Consider the following 18,832-nt stretch of genomic DNA (forward strand, 5'->3'; position numbering starts at 1 on the left):
AACATAAGCCAAATGATATTACATTCTGGGCCATTGGAAGAATTGTGGGTAATGATAGATTACTTAGTAAGAGAGAGTTATTTTGGATAATCTCTCTGAAAAGCTTGGGACCTCTAGGGTTAAATGAGGACTTGGATTTTTCTGAGTTTAAATAAAATAAGAAACATGGTTTCTATATGGAAATTGGTTTACTGTCTGCGACAATTGTATATGCAAGTTATTCACCGTAAGTACTAGCAGGATCAGTAAAATGCATAAATGCAGTGATTATAACCTAAATACGCAGTATGAACACTAGCAGCCTCTTGAGTTTGATTCATGTCCAGCATGGGGCTTTGGTTAAGAATGTTTTTTGCTTTGACAAAGCCAAGGAAATATAGCCCCACACGTTAGTACAGGGCAATATTTGTTTGTTTTTCTGGGGGGAGGAGTTTTTTAAGCTGCTTTGCAACGGCGATTATAAGGTTCTGTTTAATTGGTTTTGTAAAATGTTAGCTTAATGCTAGTGATCAGGGATGTATTGTGAATTGTTGCAAAAAAAATTAAATGTTTTTTAAATGAATGTGGTCTTTAAAAATATTATGCTTATGTTCATGACCATTGTGCTGTCTCCACCACACTAATTTGAGTTTGTTTGAATGTTTTTAGCTCCTGAGGAAGGAAAGTATTTCCGAAACGCATAGACCATTACAATAAATCTACATTTAACACCAGAGCCTCTCTCTCTTGTTTTTGATCTTCGTTTGGTTCTTTTTCCCCTTTTTGTTCCTGCCCCTCTTTACATCATGAACATCTCTGTCATGCAATTTTCTGGCTTTATTCCTCCTCCCCATACTTTTAAATATCAATGTTAACACTGGCTACTTTCCGTTAGAATTAAAAACAGCTTCAGATCATTTATTTATTTATTTATTAAACTTGTATACCGCCCCATAGCCGAAGCTCTCTGAGCTGTTTACAATAACTAAAAACAAATACAATTTAAAAATACATCTTTTAAAAAGCAATTTAAAACACAATTTAAAAATTTAAAACAATATAGAACACATGCTAAAATGCCTGGGAGAAGAGGAAAGTCTTGACCTGGCGCCGACAAGATAACAGTGTTGGCGCCAGGCGCACCTCGTCAAAAAGATCATTCCATAATTTGGGGCCCACCACTGAGAAGGCCCTCTCCCTTGTTGCCATTCTCCGAGCTTCCCTTGGTGTAGGCACCCGGAGGAGGGCCTTTGATCTTGAACGTAGTGATTGAGAAATCAAAGAAGGTTCTGATTTACCAATTTAAATATCTCATATTGGATGAGAGTAATTTGTATAAGAACATAAGAACTGGAGTTCTAGTATTATGGAAGAGAGAGAAAATGGTTAGTTTAGTGATATATGACTGAGCCTAGCCTCCTCCCAAGCCTATGCACTCCCTCTTTTCCACTCACATGGCCAAAAGAAGTTCAGAACATTCCATTTCCATTCTTAGTTATGGTTTGAAGTTGGTCATTTGGGAAGTGAGGGAGAGCACAAAGCCTAGGAGGAGGCTAGACTAATTTATGTTGCCCTGAACCATGGTTTAGCCTGATTTATTATTTATTTATTTAAAATATTTCTATCCTGCCCTTCTACCCTGTAATAGGGCACTCAGGGCGGCTTACAAAAATAAAATCAAACACGTACATAATAAAATTGTAAACAATAAAATCACAAAACATTAAAATACATAAAATACAATTAGAATACATAAAATTCGGGCTTAGGGCGGTATATAAATTAAATAAATAAATAAATATGTGTGTGTATATATATATATATGTGTATATATATACACATACACACACACACACACATAGGGAGTGGTACTAAAGGGGACTACAAGGGTAAAATTTAATGTAGGAGATATGAAATCAGTGTCAGGTTCTATCTTCTATACCTTCATGATGTCTGAATGCACCCAACGTTTCTCCACTCTGTCCACTCTGTGTATAATTTTAAAAACTTCTATCACATCCCTCCCTCAGTTGTCCTTTTTTCTATGCTAAACAACCCCAAATGCTATAGCTTTCCCTCATAGAGAAGATGTTTCATTACCTTTACCATTTTAGTAAAGTTGTCCTTTTCTGTACCTTTTCCAGCTCCACGCTGTCTTTTATGATATGGAGAGACCAACTGTTTTATTTTCAGTCCCCATATTAATAATTCCCAGCATGGAATTTTCTTTGCTTCCCCAAAAAGCCAAGAGTGAATCAGAAAATTATTTGATAATACAGAATAGCGGCACTGTAGTACTAAATCTACAATTGCACTGTCAGTCATCTAAGCCTGTATTTTTATTAGATTGGCTCAATGTTCATTGTGATCCATCTTGGTGATCCTGTGAACAAGTGAAACACTTTTATTATAAACTCTATATTCAAAACTTTGAGCAAATATCATACTAATTTAGCTCCAGAAACTTTAACCTCGGTAGTTTAGTAGATGTGAATTTCATCTTAGAAATTTCAGTGTTTGAGGAAAACAGGGTTTAGTCAGACATAAAGATTTGATAGTTAATTATAGGCAGATTGCAGTATCGTTTCAGCAAAACTGAATCCCAAGACTGATTGAACCAGCAGTTTCCATACCTTGTACTATAAATCTTATGAATTTTTCAGGGTGCCATTGAGTTGTATCTTAAAACAGTTTCCCCATAGTGTCCCACATTTTATTAGTGAATGTGATACTGAGATTCTTTTTCTACTTCATCATGTAGCTTTTATGTTGTTGTTTTATCATTGTTTAACAAAGATTGTAAAGCTCACATAGTCAATTGTGGTACATTGGTAGAGCTATTGGGGCCTGTGACCCTTGTTCAGTTATTTGTTACAACTTTAGAACAGCCAACACTTTGAAATCTACAATTCCAAAAAGCAAAATATTTGACCTGAGTGACATCTATTATTTTTTCTGCATCTTAGTTTTGTATTCAGGAAATCCCTATTATTGTTCTTTTCGCATTGCTTTGATCTTCCAGATAGTTATCTTACTTATTTGGAAACCATTTGATGGTAATCAGAGGTTCTGAACAACAGAGTGTGTAAATTTGATAAGGAATGACATATTAATGTATCGCACCAAAAATAACAAAGATAATGTGGCACCCAAAAAACAGATTTATTGTGGCATAACCTTTGATGGCTTAGAGACCACTTTATGAAGGTGATGAAGTGAGCTTCCATGAAAACTTACATCATCAGTCACCAGTGGCCTCTGAGGCTTAATGTTCCTTTCATCTGCTTTGGCTCATACACCAGTAGTAACCCCATCTGGGTGAACATAGCCTGACACCAGTTATTCATGCTCTGTTAACCTCCTGCTTAAACTATATAGGGGTCACCAAGATTTTGGGATCTGGTTGGGCACACTCACACAAACTGAGTAGAATTAAATTGAATCATATTGAATTTGCATTATGTTACATGGGAGTCCCGTCCCCCCCAAACAGTTAAACTAAACCTTGCAGTGGTAGATTCCACAGTAAAAATTGTAGATCCAGTGCTTGTCAGCATCACAGAAATATTAATTCGCAGTACAGATCCTCATGGATTTTTTTTAAATACAGAATGACAGTAAAACCACCAAGAAATCGCAGAACACTTCTGGGAACACAGGCGTGAGCTATGAATTGACTATGGTTTTAGGGGGATACTTTGTACACATTATAAGGATCCATAAGAATGTGTCATGTTTTTGTGCCATGGCAGCAGTGAGAAGCATCAGATCCCTGATTTTTATGGTTCAGTCAATGGAGACAGCTGGGATATGTGATTTGATAGAGGTGAGGGAACCTGTGAAGATATTAAGAAGTTTCAAGAGGATCCATTTCACTGGATCCAACTTCTCTGTGGGGGTATTCCTTCTTTCTCTCTGTCTCTCATACACTTCATTCTCCTTTTTCTGACTTCTGTGAAACTTCTCCCTAGTATTCCAGATTGTTTCCCTTTCCCTCCTTTCCTTCCCACCTTCTTGGTTACTCTGCAGGTGCCAGTCCGAGCCTTGAAAAGTACAGAAAGGTGAAAGACAAAGTTGGAAAACTGTTTCTCTTTCCCACTGGCTCTTTTAGCTCTATGTGCTTTTTAAAGATGAGATTAGCACTTGAGCTGCTGATCTGACCCTTGAAAAGCACACAGAACTGAAAGAAAAAGTGGGAGTGTCACTCTTCCTTCTTCATCATTATGTGCTTTTCAAGGGAAGCAGAGGTATCCCCCTTTGCCACCACATGATGGAGAGGGCAGTAGGTATATGTGTGTTTTGTGTGTGCATTAGGAATAGGCATGTGCTGTCTCAAAAGCATTCCATTGGCCAGCTGGTATCGATTTGAAATGGTCTTTGTCCACAAGCTGCTGCTTTTATCAATCTGTTTTTCCTCCTCAGAAAAATGTTGATATTTTAAAGGAAATGTCAATAAATTGAAGGAAATAATTGAAGGAAATAATTGATATTAATATCAATATTTTAGGTGTATTTTTAAAAAACCCATTTCCAAAAACAGCTGCAGAAAATCACTGCATAAAAGTCAGATCCACAATGACAGTGCATAAGCAGATTAATGGAAACTTCGGTACCAATTCCAAATTGGATGGAATTCTACCACATTCCGTGTGTGTGTGTGTGCATGCGTGCAAGTGCATGCTCAGGAGCTTTGCAGGTGCCAGAGGAAGTCCTCACAGGTGCAGTTGTGCACAAGAATACAACATTGGCAACCCCAGGATTATTGCAGTTCATTGTATGTTGTTTGCCTTTTAAAAATGGTCTGTAGACTGGAGTTGGTTCAAAATAGGGCTGCAAGATTGTTAACTGAGACTGGAAGATTCAGTTGTATTATGCCAGTTGTCTTATCAGCTACACTGGCTCCCAGTCTATTTTTTTTTTATTAATTTTTATTCAAATTTTCAAAAACAAAAAAACAACACAAAACAAAAACAATTATACCAAAAAAATAAAATGTTGACTTCCGATTTGTCACAGATCAACCATAGGTCTACAATATATAACAATCCTATCTCTAAAATTGTATTACAAAATCACTTTCCTCCAGTAGTTATCTTAATTAATCATCAAATCTCATAAACATTACTTTATTCTTTCCACAAAAAGTCCAAAAGAGATTTCAATTCCTTGAGAGATATATCTTTCAATTTTTCTCCAAATAAACATGTCGCTTAATCCATCTTGATTCAAATCTATTAGGTCCAGTAATTTAAATAGCCATTCCTCCATTATCTATATTAATTCCATCTTCCATCTTCAATAATCCTGTTAAATCCAGTAATTTCAGTAGCCATTCTTCCATTATCAGTATCCCATAATAATCTTGTTGTCATAGCCATAATCCAAATAAACATATCGATTAATCCATCTCGTCGAATCTATTAGGTCCAATAATTTCCATAACCATTCTTCCATTATCAATATTAATTCCATCTTCCATCTTCAGTAGTCCTGTTAAATCCAGTGGTTTCAGTATCCACTCATCCATTATCAGTATCTCATGATGATCTTGCTGTCATAGCCATAGTCATATAACAAGAGTCTGATGGGAATTTCCCCCTTCACAAATATGTCCTTGCCATCAATTCTAAATATGTTGCTGAAATATTGTTGTAAAATCACTTCTCTGCTCTTCTTTTTTACAAAATGCACTGGCTCATCTCTTAAGAGTTTTTCCATTGTCACATATTTGTAATTAATTCCATAGATTTTTTCTATGTCAAGCTCCATCACATCATTCCAGTCAAGAAAATTATCCAAGACGTTGATAACTTTATCACTAATATCTTCATTAGTTTCTTCAGAGACAACGTTGAATTCCAAACAGTAAACTTTATTTCTAACATCCGTAAACTCCAGATCTTTTTCCAATTCCTCATTTGTTCCAGTCTCCATGGCTTGTATCTTCCCTTTAATATTTCTTTTCTCATCTCTAATCCCATCAAAATCCTCTTTCACAAAATCCCCTATTTTTTTAAACTCCTGCATCATTTTGCTAAGTTCAATTTTCATCTCCTGTCTGCCCTGTCTCAGGGTTTGTTTCATTATCTCAATCTCACTCATTATTTTCTGAAACATAATTTCTTCCATGGTCTCAGTCACTTTCCTGGTTGTCATTCTTAAAACCACAAAAACAAAAAATTATTTCAGCCACAATTGGGTTAATGTTTCAGGCTTGCAGACATCAATACAGCCTGTCTTATCTCTTATATATTCAGGAAAACAAAACAAGTTTAGTTCCCAGCTTCAAGCAGTTAGTGGCGTCGTGAGTAAGCAGATTCGTCAAAATGAAATAGACCAAAAAAAAAAAAATAGTTCCAGACATGATACTCCAAAGTTCATAAATCAAATTTGTTTATTTTTTTTCCCTCCTCAAAATAAAAATCCCTCTTCCGTTAATATCTTTAGAATGCACTTCCAGGCCCGCTTTTTGCAATAAAAACAAAGATAAGCTTTTTTCGATTTCTTTCCTCCTTAGTTTCGTGAGTGAAAGAGAATTTTTTTAACTCACCCAGTTCCTTATAGCTGATTCATTGACAAATCTCTTTTTGGTGCAACAATTTAAACCAAGTAAAAAAAAAATGGAAAGAAGGATGCTTGCCTGTTAGTTCGTTTTTCTTTGAAGAAAAGATAAACGTGTCTCTTAATCAGCAAGAGCTTTGATGGAAGTCCGTCCGGCATTCGCTGGCTGAACTTTCTCTCATAAATTAATGAAATCCAGTCCTCCCAACAAAAACAGGCTTTGTGGTTAATCTCACGTTTCTCCCTGACCAGGAGAAAATCTTAACCAGTCAAAAAAAAAAAAACATTCTGACTGATTAAAGCTGAAAAAACTTCATCTAAGACAAGAGCTTGTCTCAGAGGCAGCACAGTCGAATCACCCTTCCTGGAAGTCCTGGCTCCCAGTCTATTTTAACCATTAAACCTTAATGGCTTAGGGCCAGGATATCTAAAAATTCATTTTCTCTCACATATGCCTACCCAATTTTTGAAATATTCTCCAAAATCTCTACTCCGGGTACCACTGCCAAATTCAAAGAGGTGGGTAGCTATCTGGAGAGGGCCTCCTCATTGGTAGGACCTCAGCTCTCCCCAGAGAGTCTTGCCTGGTGCCTGCTTTATTGTCATTTTGGAACCAGGCAAAGACTTTTTTTACACTCCTAGGCTGTGATCGTATAATTTTTGAATTGTAATTCACTTTTTATATGTTGTGTATTTTATGGATAGTGTGAAACTTGATTTATTTCCCTCTCTTCTGAGTGAATTTATGCAGTAATTTGTTGTTTTATAATATTGTCTGCTAATACAGTATATTTTATGTCACGTGAGCTGTCCAGAGAAGGGTGTTATTGGGCAGTCTATATACATGCTACAAACAAACAAATGGATGGTGCTACAAGATTTAGTGCCATCTTACACTCTATAAACTCATTTCCTCTTTTTATGAAAACTTTAAACAAAATACCAAGAACTCTGATGAGCAATGTGGCAGGATAAGGGTACAGGGATTAATGGCATGCACAGGAACTGAGGCAGGAGCCTCTAGCTTTGTGAGGGCCTGGGGCAAATTGCCCCAATTGCCTCCCCCGGGCAGCTTTGCAGTATTGTCAAGTTGTATGGATTCTGCAGGATAGGAAAACATAGTAGTAACAGCCCTGCTACTCCCAGCAATGATATAATAGGCTTTTGCCCAGCAATGCCTATGAAAAAGTCTAGAGTGATCTACGTCTTATTTGCTACTGTGCTTTCAGTACACTCCTGCTGCAGTTCTAGGATCCCAGTGACATCGGTGGCTCTCAAACAAATACTGTCATTGAGTTGTAGGCCTATATTCTGTTTGGTATTTTAAAAATATATGTGAAATAGGAACAGTTTTCATGGTCCTATTTCTTAGCAGAGATATAAATGCAAGCAGCGGGATGAGAATCAACCAGTCCACCCTTTCCCTCAGACACAAATAATTACAGGCACAATCTTCTTAAGTAAAAGATAAAGAATGTTTACTCATGACCCTTCTTATGTTCAGGAAACATAGGCTCTAGCTTAGATAGAAAAGTAGAAGTCTCAGTCCATGATAATGGTCATCTTGGAAGAGAAGCCATGTGGATGCTTCTCTCTCCTCAAGCTTAATGGAGAATATGCAAAAATCCCAGACAAAGGAAGAGGAAGAGAAAGCCAGGTAACCCCACCCTTTAGGAAGTTACATCACTGGTAAACAGGTACATGAGATTTCCCAAAATATCCCTTAAAAGGGAACATGCATGTTTGCTTATTCTAACACTCCTCAAATTTGCATGCAAGAACCCAACAGCCCCATCTTGACACGAAGTCTCTGGAAACAGTCTCTTGGCAATGGCTTTGTCAAGATGTCAGCTGTCATTTCTGTAGTTGGACAGTAATTCATCTTGATGAATCCTTTCTCTGTCAGCTCACACACAATATGGTATTTTATAGCTATATGTTTAGTACGTGGAGTGATTCAGTCTGAGAAAGTCTAATACAACTTTGGTTGTCTACCATCATCTGGATTGGTCTTTGTACTCTTATTCCAAAGTCCTTTAGTAGTCTGTTAAGCCAAATGGCTTCTTTGCATGCTTCTGCAGCAGCTATAGACTCAGATTCTGTAGAAGAAAATGCTATTATGGTTGCTTGTGACTAGCCCAGGAGATAGGTCCATCTCCATACATAAACAGGAAGCCACTAGTTGACTTGGAGTCTGTGCTATCTCCAGCCCAGTCAGTATCAGTGTAACGCACAAGCTTTGGATCACTATTAGCTGGCAATCTCAGCTTAAAGTCTATAGTCCCTTTCAAGTATCTAGCCATCGTTTTGACAGCAATCCAGTCCTTTTGTGTGGGTGTGCTAGTTTTCCTGCATAGGATCCCTACTGTACTTGCTATGTCAGGTCTGGTATTTGTGATTAAGTATAGAAGCTTTCCTATTGCTGTTCTATACTTGTTATTTGGCAAAGGTTTACCTATATCATTGTCTTTAAGAAAGTCTTTTGCCAAGGGCATTGCTACAGGATAGGCATCTTTGAGTTCTAGAGTCTCTAAAAGTTCAACCATCTTTTGCTTTTAGTTGAGTAGATAGGAGCCATCTGCTTCCCTTTCAATCTGGATGCCTAGGTAGTATGTTGCAGTGCCTAACTCTTTGATTTCAACTTCTTTGTTTAAATGATGTACAATTTCTTTGTAGTCTTGATCTCTTTGAGTCACCACAATCAAGTCATCAACATAAATCAGGATATAAGTCAAATGTTCCTCTTTGCTTCTGGTGTACAGGCATTGGTCTACCTCACATTGCTTGAAGCCTTGCTCCTGGAGCATTTTGTCCAGTTTCTCATTCCAGGCTCTTGCAGCTTGAGTCCATAAAGGCCCTTTTTAAGTTTGCATACAAGATGTGCTTGCTTCTGGTTCATGAAGCCTGGAGGTTATTGCATGTACAACTCTTCTGTTATTTCTCCATGCAGAAAAGCAGTCTTGACATTGAGGGGTCTGACGTGCATCTGTTTGGAGGATGCCACACTTAGTAGCATTCTTATTGTGCTGTGTCGGACAACAGGATCAAATATAGCATCATTGTCCTCTCCATATTTCTGCAGGAAACCTTTGGCAACTAGTCTTGCCTTGTAGCGTTCAATTTCTCCTCCTGCATCTTGCTTCACCTTGAACACTCATCTGCATCGTGTGGCTTTCTTGCCTGGTGGAAGCTCTGTCAGAGTCCACATCTTATTCTTGTGCAGTGCATCCATCTCCTGAGTGGCTTTTCTCCACTGAGCACCCTGGGATGCTGGCATCTGCTTGATCTCCTCCCAAGTCGATGGTTCTCTGGGTAGTGCCAACTTTGCAAGGTAGGATAGGCGTAGAGGTGGTACACCTTTTTTGGTTCATGATGAGCATCTAGGAGCTTGTTCTGGGATCTGGTCTGGCTCTGCAGTATCTTCCGGTCCAGTCATCTCATCATTCTCATCTGTGTCTGTACCTCTCTCAGCCTCATCATCACTTTCTGCAGTCTCTGCCACTTCCTCTTGCTTAAGGCTCGGTTCAGGTTGTGCAGATATCTGTGGTTCACTGGTATTTCGTATGTGGGTACTGGCATATCTATGAGAGATTGGACATGGTGTCCTTGCTCTTCTGAGAAATCTAGCACAGTCCCTCTTTTGTCAGCTCTGCTTCATTCATCGAAGTAGACAACGTGTCTTGTGCTGACTTCACCTGTCTTTAGGTTCATAACTCTGTAGCCTTTGCTACCAGGAGCATATCCTATCAAAATAGTCTGTTCTGTTCTAGCATCTAGCTTCTGCCTCTTTTGTTTTGCTATGTAGGCAAGAGCAATGCTTCCAAACACTCTGATATGTGCCAGGTTTGGAATTCTGCCATGCCCCAACTGGAATGGTGTGTGTGTGGTGCCCTTGGTTGGCAGTCTGTTCTGGATATACATTGCAGCCATAACTATCACCCCACAGTCTTTTAGGTAGATTAGCGTCAGCCAGCATGCATTTAGTCATTTCCAGAAGAGATCTAAATTTTCTTTCAGAAATCCCATTGACTGACAGAACTCCTGTGCAAAATGCTTTGTTCCTCCAGAAAATTTTGTGTTTGGTGCGATATAAACTCACCACCATTGTCCGTCTGTATCGCTTTTGGCCTCCTTTCAAATTTTGTGCTCACCATGGAGATGTATTTCTCCAGCATCTCACATGTTTGACTCTTGTCCTTTAATAAGTAAGTCACACAGTACCATGAAAAATCATCCACAAAAATTAGAATATATCTATTCTTCCCAAGTGAGGGTACATTAAATGGTCCACAGAGGTCACTGTGTATGAGATCTAGCACCTTGGTGCTTCCCTTTTCAGTTCTTGATGGAAATGAGTGCCTAACACCCTTTTCCTCAATGCAATTGACACACCTGCTTGTTTTATCATTGCACTCTTGGTTTACCCTGATACCTGTGGCAAGGTTTTGCTCTTGTATTTGTAGGATCACCTTTGTATCGCGATGTCCCAATCGCCTGTGCCAAAGTTCTAGGCTGGTCTCATCCTTGTCCACAAAAGCTGCATTTGCTTGTTCAGCTGAAAGACTTAGTTCATAAACACCATCATTTTCATAAGCTAGTGCAAACAAAGTATCTTTGGTTACTGTACACTTTCCATCCTGGAAATGTATTGCATATCCTTTCTTATCTAAAGCAGTAACGCTTAGCATATTGCAACTCAATTCAGGAACAAATAAAACATGATCTGCTACATTTTCTATGGTTTCATTAGGTAGCTTGCACTTTACAGCAACAGTTCCAGATCCATTAATATTGATATATTGACCATTGGCAGTCTGAATTCTTCCTTTAGTATCACTATTTATTTCATCAAATAAGTCTTCATTATAACAACTATGGTTTGTACATCCACTGTCTAAAACCCAATTGTTTGATTTTTGCTTATAATTATTTGCCACAAGACCTTTATGCAGTAAAAGGAAGTTGCTGAGATGCGTCTGACACCAACATTGTTCACTTTTTGAAGCTGGTTAAAAATGCACTTAATGGAGAATAAGTTTCATTGGAAGGAAATTGTGCCCACTTCAGGGTAAACATGTTTGGATTACACTATATGAGAGTGATTGGATGCCTGCAAATGTGCCAAGTACTTAGGGCATGTTTGGGAAAATAACTTTGAATTAACAAATGTGCTTTAAGTACATAATGGTATTTAAGTTCTGTACTGTTCACACTGAATGAAGAGTTAAAATGAGGAAGGAACAAGAGTACGGGCTGCTCTGAAAGAGAAGAGTAACATTTCTGGCTCCTTGATTGTTTTTTGAACATTACAGGAATAAGGTACCTCTGTTCCCTTTTGCAGGTAGCACTGTCTACCACAAAGATTGTGTCTTTTTGCACTGTAGGCAGTGGAAGAAAGCATGACGTAATTTCATTAAATGTGTTCCTCCTGTCCTGCCTGAACTCGAGGGACTCAGACTCAGACACAGCTGTAGTTTTTTCTTTTATTGAAGTAAGAGAAAGTTTCAGTTCAGTGTGCTTCATAAATCTACTTACTGCTTACTCAGAACTCAGCATCCCTCTCTAACTAATTAGGCTCAACTTGGGGGCATTAAGACGTTGACTCAGCAACTAATCCTCCGCCCTCACCCAGCTTAAGTAGTGCTGGGCGGTCCCCTGCTTGCCTGTACCCCGAGTCACAGTTGGAGACTTGTTGAATCTCCCGCTGTGCCTGCTTCCTGGACCTGGGCAAAGGCGGGGTCTCGGCATCAGTCCTGTCATCTTCCTCTGCGGGGGGGGGGGAACAGCTGTCTGTGGTGGTGGCAGCGGCAGAGTAGTAGTAAGGGGCCAGTTCGGGAGTTCCTGTTGGGGGGGTGTCTGGGATGGCTGAAGGTGGCCTATCAACACCCGGAGCAGAGTCTGCTTCAATGTGCCCCCCATCACTGGGTCCTTCCCCAGCCAGGACGTTGTAGTCCGTCCCATCCCCTCGTGTGCTGGTCCACCCCAGGCTAGCATGGCTCATGGCACCTCCTTTGGGAGAAACATAGTTTTATGTACTGTTATTATTAAAATGTCTGTGATTAGTACAAAATTGAGGTATATCTCCCCCCCAAATAATCCCCACATAGTTTATCTTGTGTTCACATGAACATTGTCAGAAGCCATTATAGGTGTGATTCAGTGAATACTCAGTGTGTTTGGACATTAGTTAACATACAATGCAACCCTAAACGCATTTGTGTGGTTTACTTCCTAGTAAGTGAGTTTTAGATTGCAGCCTACAGATCGTAAACATAGATCTGTAGAGCCCAACAGAAAGTGCACATTTGTACATCTTTTGTTTTACAGTGCACTGAACACTCGGGTCAAACTCAGATTCAGAGTTTGGTGATTATTATAAAGCCAGCATGGATTTTTCACATTCCACAATGTTAAATTGAAAATTTAACCATGCCATTCTGATGCTTCCCATAAGTTCATTTAAAAACAAAACCTTACAAAACTTATAGTCCTGAACTCAGAAACGCTTGCTTAACAACCCTCTAAATTTTCATGGTAGTACACAAAACAGTCAGAGGGAATCCAAAGTGTAAAAAGCCATGTTCACAGAGAACCTATAATCTATCACTGACCTTGCCCCATACTCTGACCTTCATCTTCTGCAATTTAAACGTTAAAAAAAATGCCTGGCTGATTTTTAATTAATTTAAGAAATTTAACATTAAAGTCAATGATAAGCCTGGGCATGCTCAATAAGAACCAAATGCCAGTGTTCTAAAAGCCAGACTCACAGCTGCTTGGCTTGGCTAATCCGGGCCACACCCATGCCAGACATTGATTTCATGTGAGACAGTCATGGCTGCCCCCAAAGAATCCTAGGAAGTGTAGTTTGTGGAGGGTGGTGAGAGGAGACTCCTATTCCCCTGACAGAACTCCAATGGCCTGAGTAGTTTAACAGTCAGCCACTCTGATTGAAGGTCTATGAGGGGAATAAGCACCCTTAACTAACTACACTTCCTAGGATTCTTTGGAAAAAGCCATGACTGTCTAAAGTGAAATAAAGGTCTGGTGTGGATGTGGCCAGGGACAGCTTTGGTTTAAATTTGAGTGGGAGACTATATGTACCTGCAGTAGAATAAAAAGGTGGGGAAACACTGAAAAACAATGATACTGTTCCTAATGTCTTCCTTTTGGAAAAGAAAGGGTCTTCCCCTCTGCCGAGTGCCCACCCACCCAATCTCTAACCCTCCCTTTCCTCTCCTTCCCTGCCCCTCCCCTTTCTGCCCATCTCCCCTCCCTGCCCCTCCCCGCCCCTCCCCCAGGTCAGTTTCACCTATCCTAACCATGATTGCACAGGAGTAAATCCCACTGAACTCAAAAGCATGCAAATGATCAAACCTGCCCTCCCCTCCTCCTCCCTTCCATCACCTGCCTTTTGCCCTTTCCATCCCCCTTCTTTCACCTCTCCTCCTTTCCCTCCCCCTCCTTCTCTTCCTCCTTCCCTCTCCTCTCCCCTCCCCCCCTTCCTGCTCCCCCATGGTCAGTTTTACCTATCCTAACCATGATTGCATGGGGATAAATTCTTCCAAGCTGCACAGCAAGTGGATTGGACTGTGAAACACCAATCCAAATTGTGGTTGCAATTTTACAAAATTGTAGGGCAGTACAGTATCTCGGAGAGGTCAGGTCTCCTGCTCCCCTGGTGCATTCACTATACTGCCCAGTTTTCCTGCTTTTTAATGTTTGATAGAAATATCTGTTGGCTATAGGTACTTTCTTAAACTGCAAGGGTTTTTTGCCTATTAGTGAATATATATATAGAATTAGACTTCAGTTGCTTGATATCCAAAGGTCTCCAAGCGACTTACAACACTATTTATTTATTAAATTTGTTAGTCACTTTTCTACATACGTATGTGTACTCAAAGCAACTTAGTTAATGAAACATTAAAATAAAGATTACAGAATATATTAAAAAGTTGAAAACAAACAGTACGTAAGGTGATGGAGCAACCTTTCTTAGAAAGGCTACAACAAATGTTTTTGCCTGGCACCTAAAGATGGATAATGATGGCGTCAGGTGTATCTCCTTGGGGAGAGTGTTCCACAGACAGGGCCACCACTGAGAAGCCCCATTCTCATGTTGCCACTCTCTTCATTTTTTTTTAATGAAGAGTCAGTGATGCCACACATTTTTAATAAACTAGGATAAACAAGCATATGATATAATTAAGCCCCTGTTTTCTACTGACACTGATCAATATTGTATTATTATTTTGCAATTAATGTATATGCTGCTTTAAAGCAGGAATGGGGAAACTGTGACCCTCCAAATGTTGCTGGACTACATCTGCCATAATCTCTGATCATTGGCCATGCTGGCTGGGGCTATGGGAGTCCAAACACATCTGGAGGGCCACAGGTTCCCCAACCTGCTGTAAAGCAAAGGAAGGCAAGCTCCTGTCCCAAGGAGGTTTCCTTCATTATGTTGATGTTAATTTAAAAGTGTGAAAGAACTTGCTCAAAATCGTAGCTCTCCTTTTCTTGATGTAGTAGCAATGTAGGAGGCATTATAATACAGTAGGGCCCCATTTCTTGCCGCCCCGCTTTTTGGCGTTCCGTTAATATGGCGCCAGCAGGGCAATCAGCTGGAGGGGGGGCTGGAGCTCCCCACACTCCAGCTGATCGCGCTGGAGGAGGGGAAGATCAGCTGTAGAGCACTACAGCTGATCTCCTCCTCTTCGGGCATGATCAGACTCCCGCGCTCGAGCTGATCGTGCCGGAGGAGGGGAAGATCAGCTGTAGCGCCCTACAGCTGATCTTCTCCTCCGGCACAATCAGCGGGTTAGGTTCCAGACTCCCCCCCGTGCTACAGCTGATCCGCTTTTTGGCGTTTTTTGCTTTTCAACGGGGGTCTGGAACCTAACCTGCCATATGAGTGGGGCCCTACTGTACAGTTTAAAGGGTATCTGCAAGAGAAGAAACAAGTACAATACCAGAAGACTTCTTTAAAAATATTTATTACACTATCATTCCCTTGCATGAGGCTCCAAGAGACTGATCAGGTGTAGAATTGCTTAACTCTGCATTTAGACCATATATTGGTCTCTTGTTCAGATGACTATCTTAAGAAATAAGGAAGGATTACACGGAAGCAAATTATAGGAGGGAAAACAGAATGCCTTAAAAAGTTAAAACTTCAGACAGTTTTTTTAAAAGTAACTTTATATTTACTTTATAACTCTACCCCCACAGAATGGTATACACTCCATCCCTTACTGCAAAATCAGTGCTAACTTCCTTGAGCTGTAGTGACAGCTTTGAGCTGTAAGTCAAACTTTGAAGTCTTATCAATCAGATTTTGTTTTTGCTTTATTTGAATCTGCATAAACATTAAATTGTTAGATAAATGGATGGGATTGGCTCTCTGCATAATGCAGAATATATCCTGAAATACTCTTAAGTAGGCTATATGTGTGTCTGTTTCATGTGTATCTGTTTTTTTAAGCAGAAGTAGATGTTCAACCATAAAGGAAAAACTACATGTATGTAATCTATAGTTTTCTTTTCACATGATGTGAAAAATCTAAATTATAATTATTGGAGAATTACAGTATGGTGTTCTAGATTTAAATTAGAAACCAGTCCCCTACTACTAGTGTTGAACTACTGCTTATATGATACAATTTTCTACAAGTGGTCCTCATGTTTATTTTTTAATTCCACCCTTTTAGGGTAGCCTTATTCCTCTGATTTATGCTGATGTAATATATTATGGCTATAGATGGCAAATTAAAAGTTATTTTAGGATAGTGAATGCCATATTTATTTAAAGATTTCTAGCCTGATCTCCAGTTACAATAACATTGTAATGCAAAGCATTGTCTCTTTGGTACAGTAACGAAAACAGATACTGCAGGAACATAATGAAGCCTCTCCCTAGCTCTCTAATATTTCTTCTTCTGCTGCTGCTGCTATTCTTATAGGGCCTGCAGCAAACCCATGCAACATACTCTATGTGCTTCCGTTGCATATCACTAGGGGATGGGGCTTCTCCTCATACAAGATGGAACGTGGCTACTGACTAATCTCTTCATAGTAGGGTGGCTAGAAAGGACAGTGGGTAGACATGATGTTAAAGCCTCTTTCTTGATCGCTGTTCCTGTTCCAGTCCTTAGGGACCCATGGTAAGCCACAGAATTGTTTAATATTGTGCAAATAGTAACTGTAATTTATCTTCTGGATAAATTAGAACCTTGAACTTGGTCCGGTAGCTAATAGCCAACCAGTGCAATTCTTTCAGCAGCGGGGTTGCTAACTGAAAGATCAGATACAATCTGAAGGTATAGTTTAATGCAGTATGGTATGTCTAAGTAAGTGTTCCACCACTGGAAGCACCTGTGCCTGATCTAGCCCACTGAGGGATGCCTACTTCTCCCACCTTCAAGAAGCCATCTAGGCAAATTAGATGTGAAAGAAGTGGCATCCGTGACAACAAATCTTTAGTGGGAAGAAGTTGATGGCCTATTTCTCTCTCTTGAAGTCTCCTAGAAAAAAACTATTTGCCAACCAGGAAAACAAGTGCTAGAACAATCTGGAGATCTATTATTTTGCTCCTGCCAAATTGTGGCTGACTTTACAAGAAAATGTAATAGAATTAAAGCAATTTCTTCATTCTGTTTCGTACCTATTCCCCATAGTGTCATTTCCAGAGTTGTTTGGGTGAGGAATAATATATTAGTAGGAGCGCTAGAAACATTATAATTAATTCTTCTTACTCTGGGCAGTGAAGAATTCTAGGGAATAAATAATAATTGTGCCATAATTCCCTTACCGATTTTACTTAGTTGGTTCTGGTCAGATCTCCTAGGAGTCATCCTGTGATTGTCTGCTGAATGTTCACCATAATCCTCATTACAACCCTAAGTCTACAGAAACAAATTGAATGTTCTTTCTGAATGTTCTGATCATTTAATAAATATATATTTTAATAGGAAAAACACAGTAACTGTTTGAACTGTCATGTAAACAGAGCAGGATGCTTCTCATCAGCCTAACCTTTATAGATTTGATTTGACTGTGTGTTTGGACATATTTACATACCAATTCATGTACGCTCGTGTCTCTAATCCCAAAATAACATCTGAGCTATTTAGTTAGCTGCTAAATACACTTGTATGTAAGCCAAACTGATTTCAGTGGCACTTGCTTCAAAGTCAGCATGGCTATGTTGATGTGCCAATCTGTGAGGAAAGCACTTATAGCAAGATATTTCATGCCTCTGAGAAACATCCAGGTCAGCTGGAAATGCTTTATGTAGAGGTCTTGTAAAAATGACTTTATTATAATGCTAAATGAAGACTAGTATAACAGTAGCACGTTATCACTTATTCCACCAGAAAACCTGTCCCTTTCTTGTTATATATAAAATAGGTGTAACTCTAATACTATAGTTTTGTTCTCTTCTAGGATCGAAACAGAATGTATGACAGTCTCAATATGCATTCATTGGAAAATTCCCTCATTGATATAATGAGAGCTGAACATGATCCTCTTAAAGGTATGTTACTACTCTAGGTTAATGCTTCAGTCTGTAGCAGATCTCTTTCTACATAATTGTATTTTAGTTACTTGGTAAATTCATATATGTGTTTAATTATATATTTACACTGAATAAAGCAAGACAGCATATTCAGATGCCACTGTTGGATGTTATATCCCCTTTCCTAAATTCTCCCCAAGAAAAGATCTGGAGAGAGCTTTGGACTTCAGTGTGCCTTTTTCTGCTCTCACTACCACAGGAAAATGAATGCTCAAACGAGGAAATCCTGCAGTCAAAAAAACAATTAAAATCAATTTATTCCAAAAATGATTGAGGCTGAAAAGAAACTATAAACAGGAAGCCATTCTTTTATTACTCAAGTGGTTTCTCTTCCAATAGTGGTCACACTATTATCTCTTTTTTTGGCATGCTGGTGTACTTCCATCATAACAAAGTACATTAATATTTGTCGCCTGTGAAACCACTCTTGCCACTATGTCACAATGAACCTGCAAAGATATTGCCAACAGATAACACAAACTAGAATTGTCCAGGCCATGCCATTATTTGATGATATTCATGACTAGCCTCATCTGAACCATGGCATCTCAGTCAGAGCAGATGCAAGCAGTCAGCTAGAACAAAGTTGCCAACATCTAACTTCCCAGAAAAAAAGCAGTCTGCTAGGCAGAAGCCTGAAGTTTCTCTGGATATTGGTTGCAAAGTTTATTTGCAATTAGTGTGTTAACAATAAGATGTACAGTTCTCCAG

At 39.2% G+C, this 18,832-nt stretch overlaps 1 protein-coding gene across 4 annotated transcripts in view; it reads left to right on the forward strand.

The window, feature by feature from the left end:
* The window catches only part of CPEB2 (cytoplasmic polyadenylation element binding protein 2), a 112,391-nt gene that overhangs the window by 16,317 nt on the left and 77,242 nt on the right, over positions 1-18,832 (forward strand). For all 4 annotated transcript variants that reach the window (XM_061583824.1, XM_061583826.1, XM_061583825.1 and 1 more), the window contains exon 3: positions 17,989-18,079. In XM_061583824.1, the coding sequence (XP_061439808.1) occupies positions 17,989-18,079 (91 nt within the window). The remainder of the gene's footprint in view (positions 1-17,988; positions 18,080-18,832) is intronic.

The sequence above is a fragment of the Rhineura floridana genome, chromosome 9, assembly GCF_030035675.1.
Source record: "Rhineura floridana isolate rRhiFlo1 chromosome 9, rRhiFlo1.hap2, whole genome shotgun sequence".
NCBI classification, from domain to species: domain Eukaryota; kingdom Metazoa; phylum Chordata; class Lepidosauria; order Squamata; family Rhineuridae; genus Rhineura; species Rhineura floridana.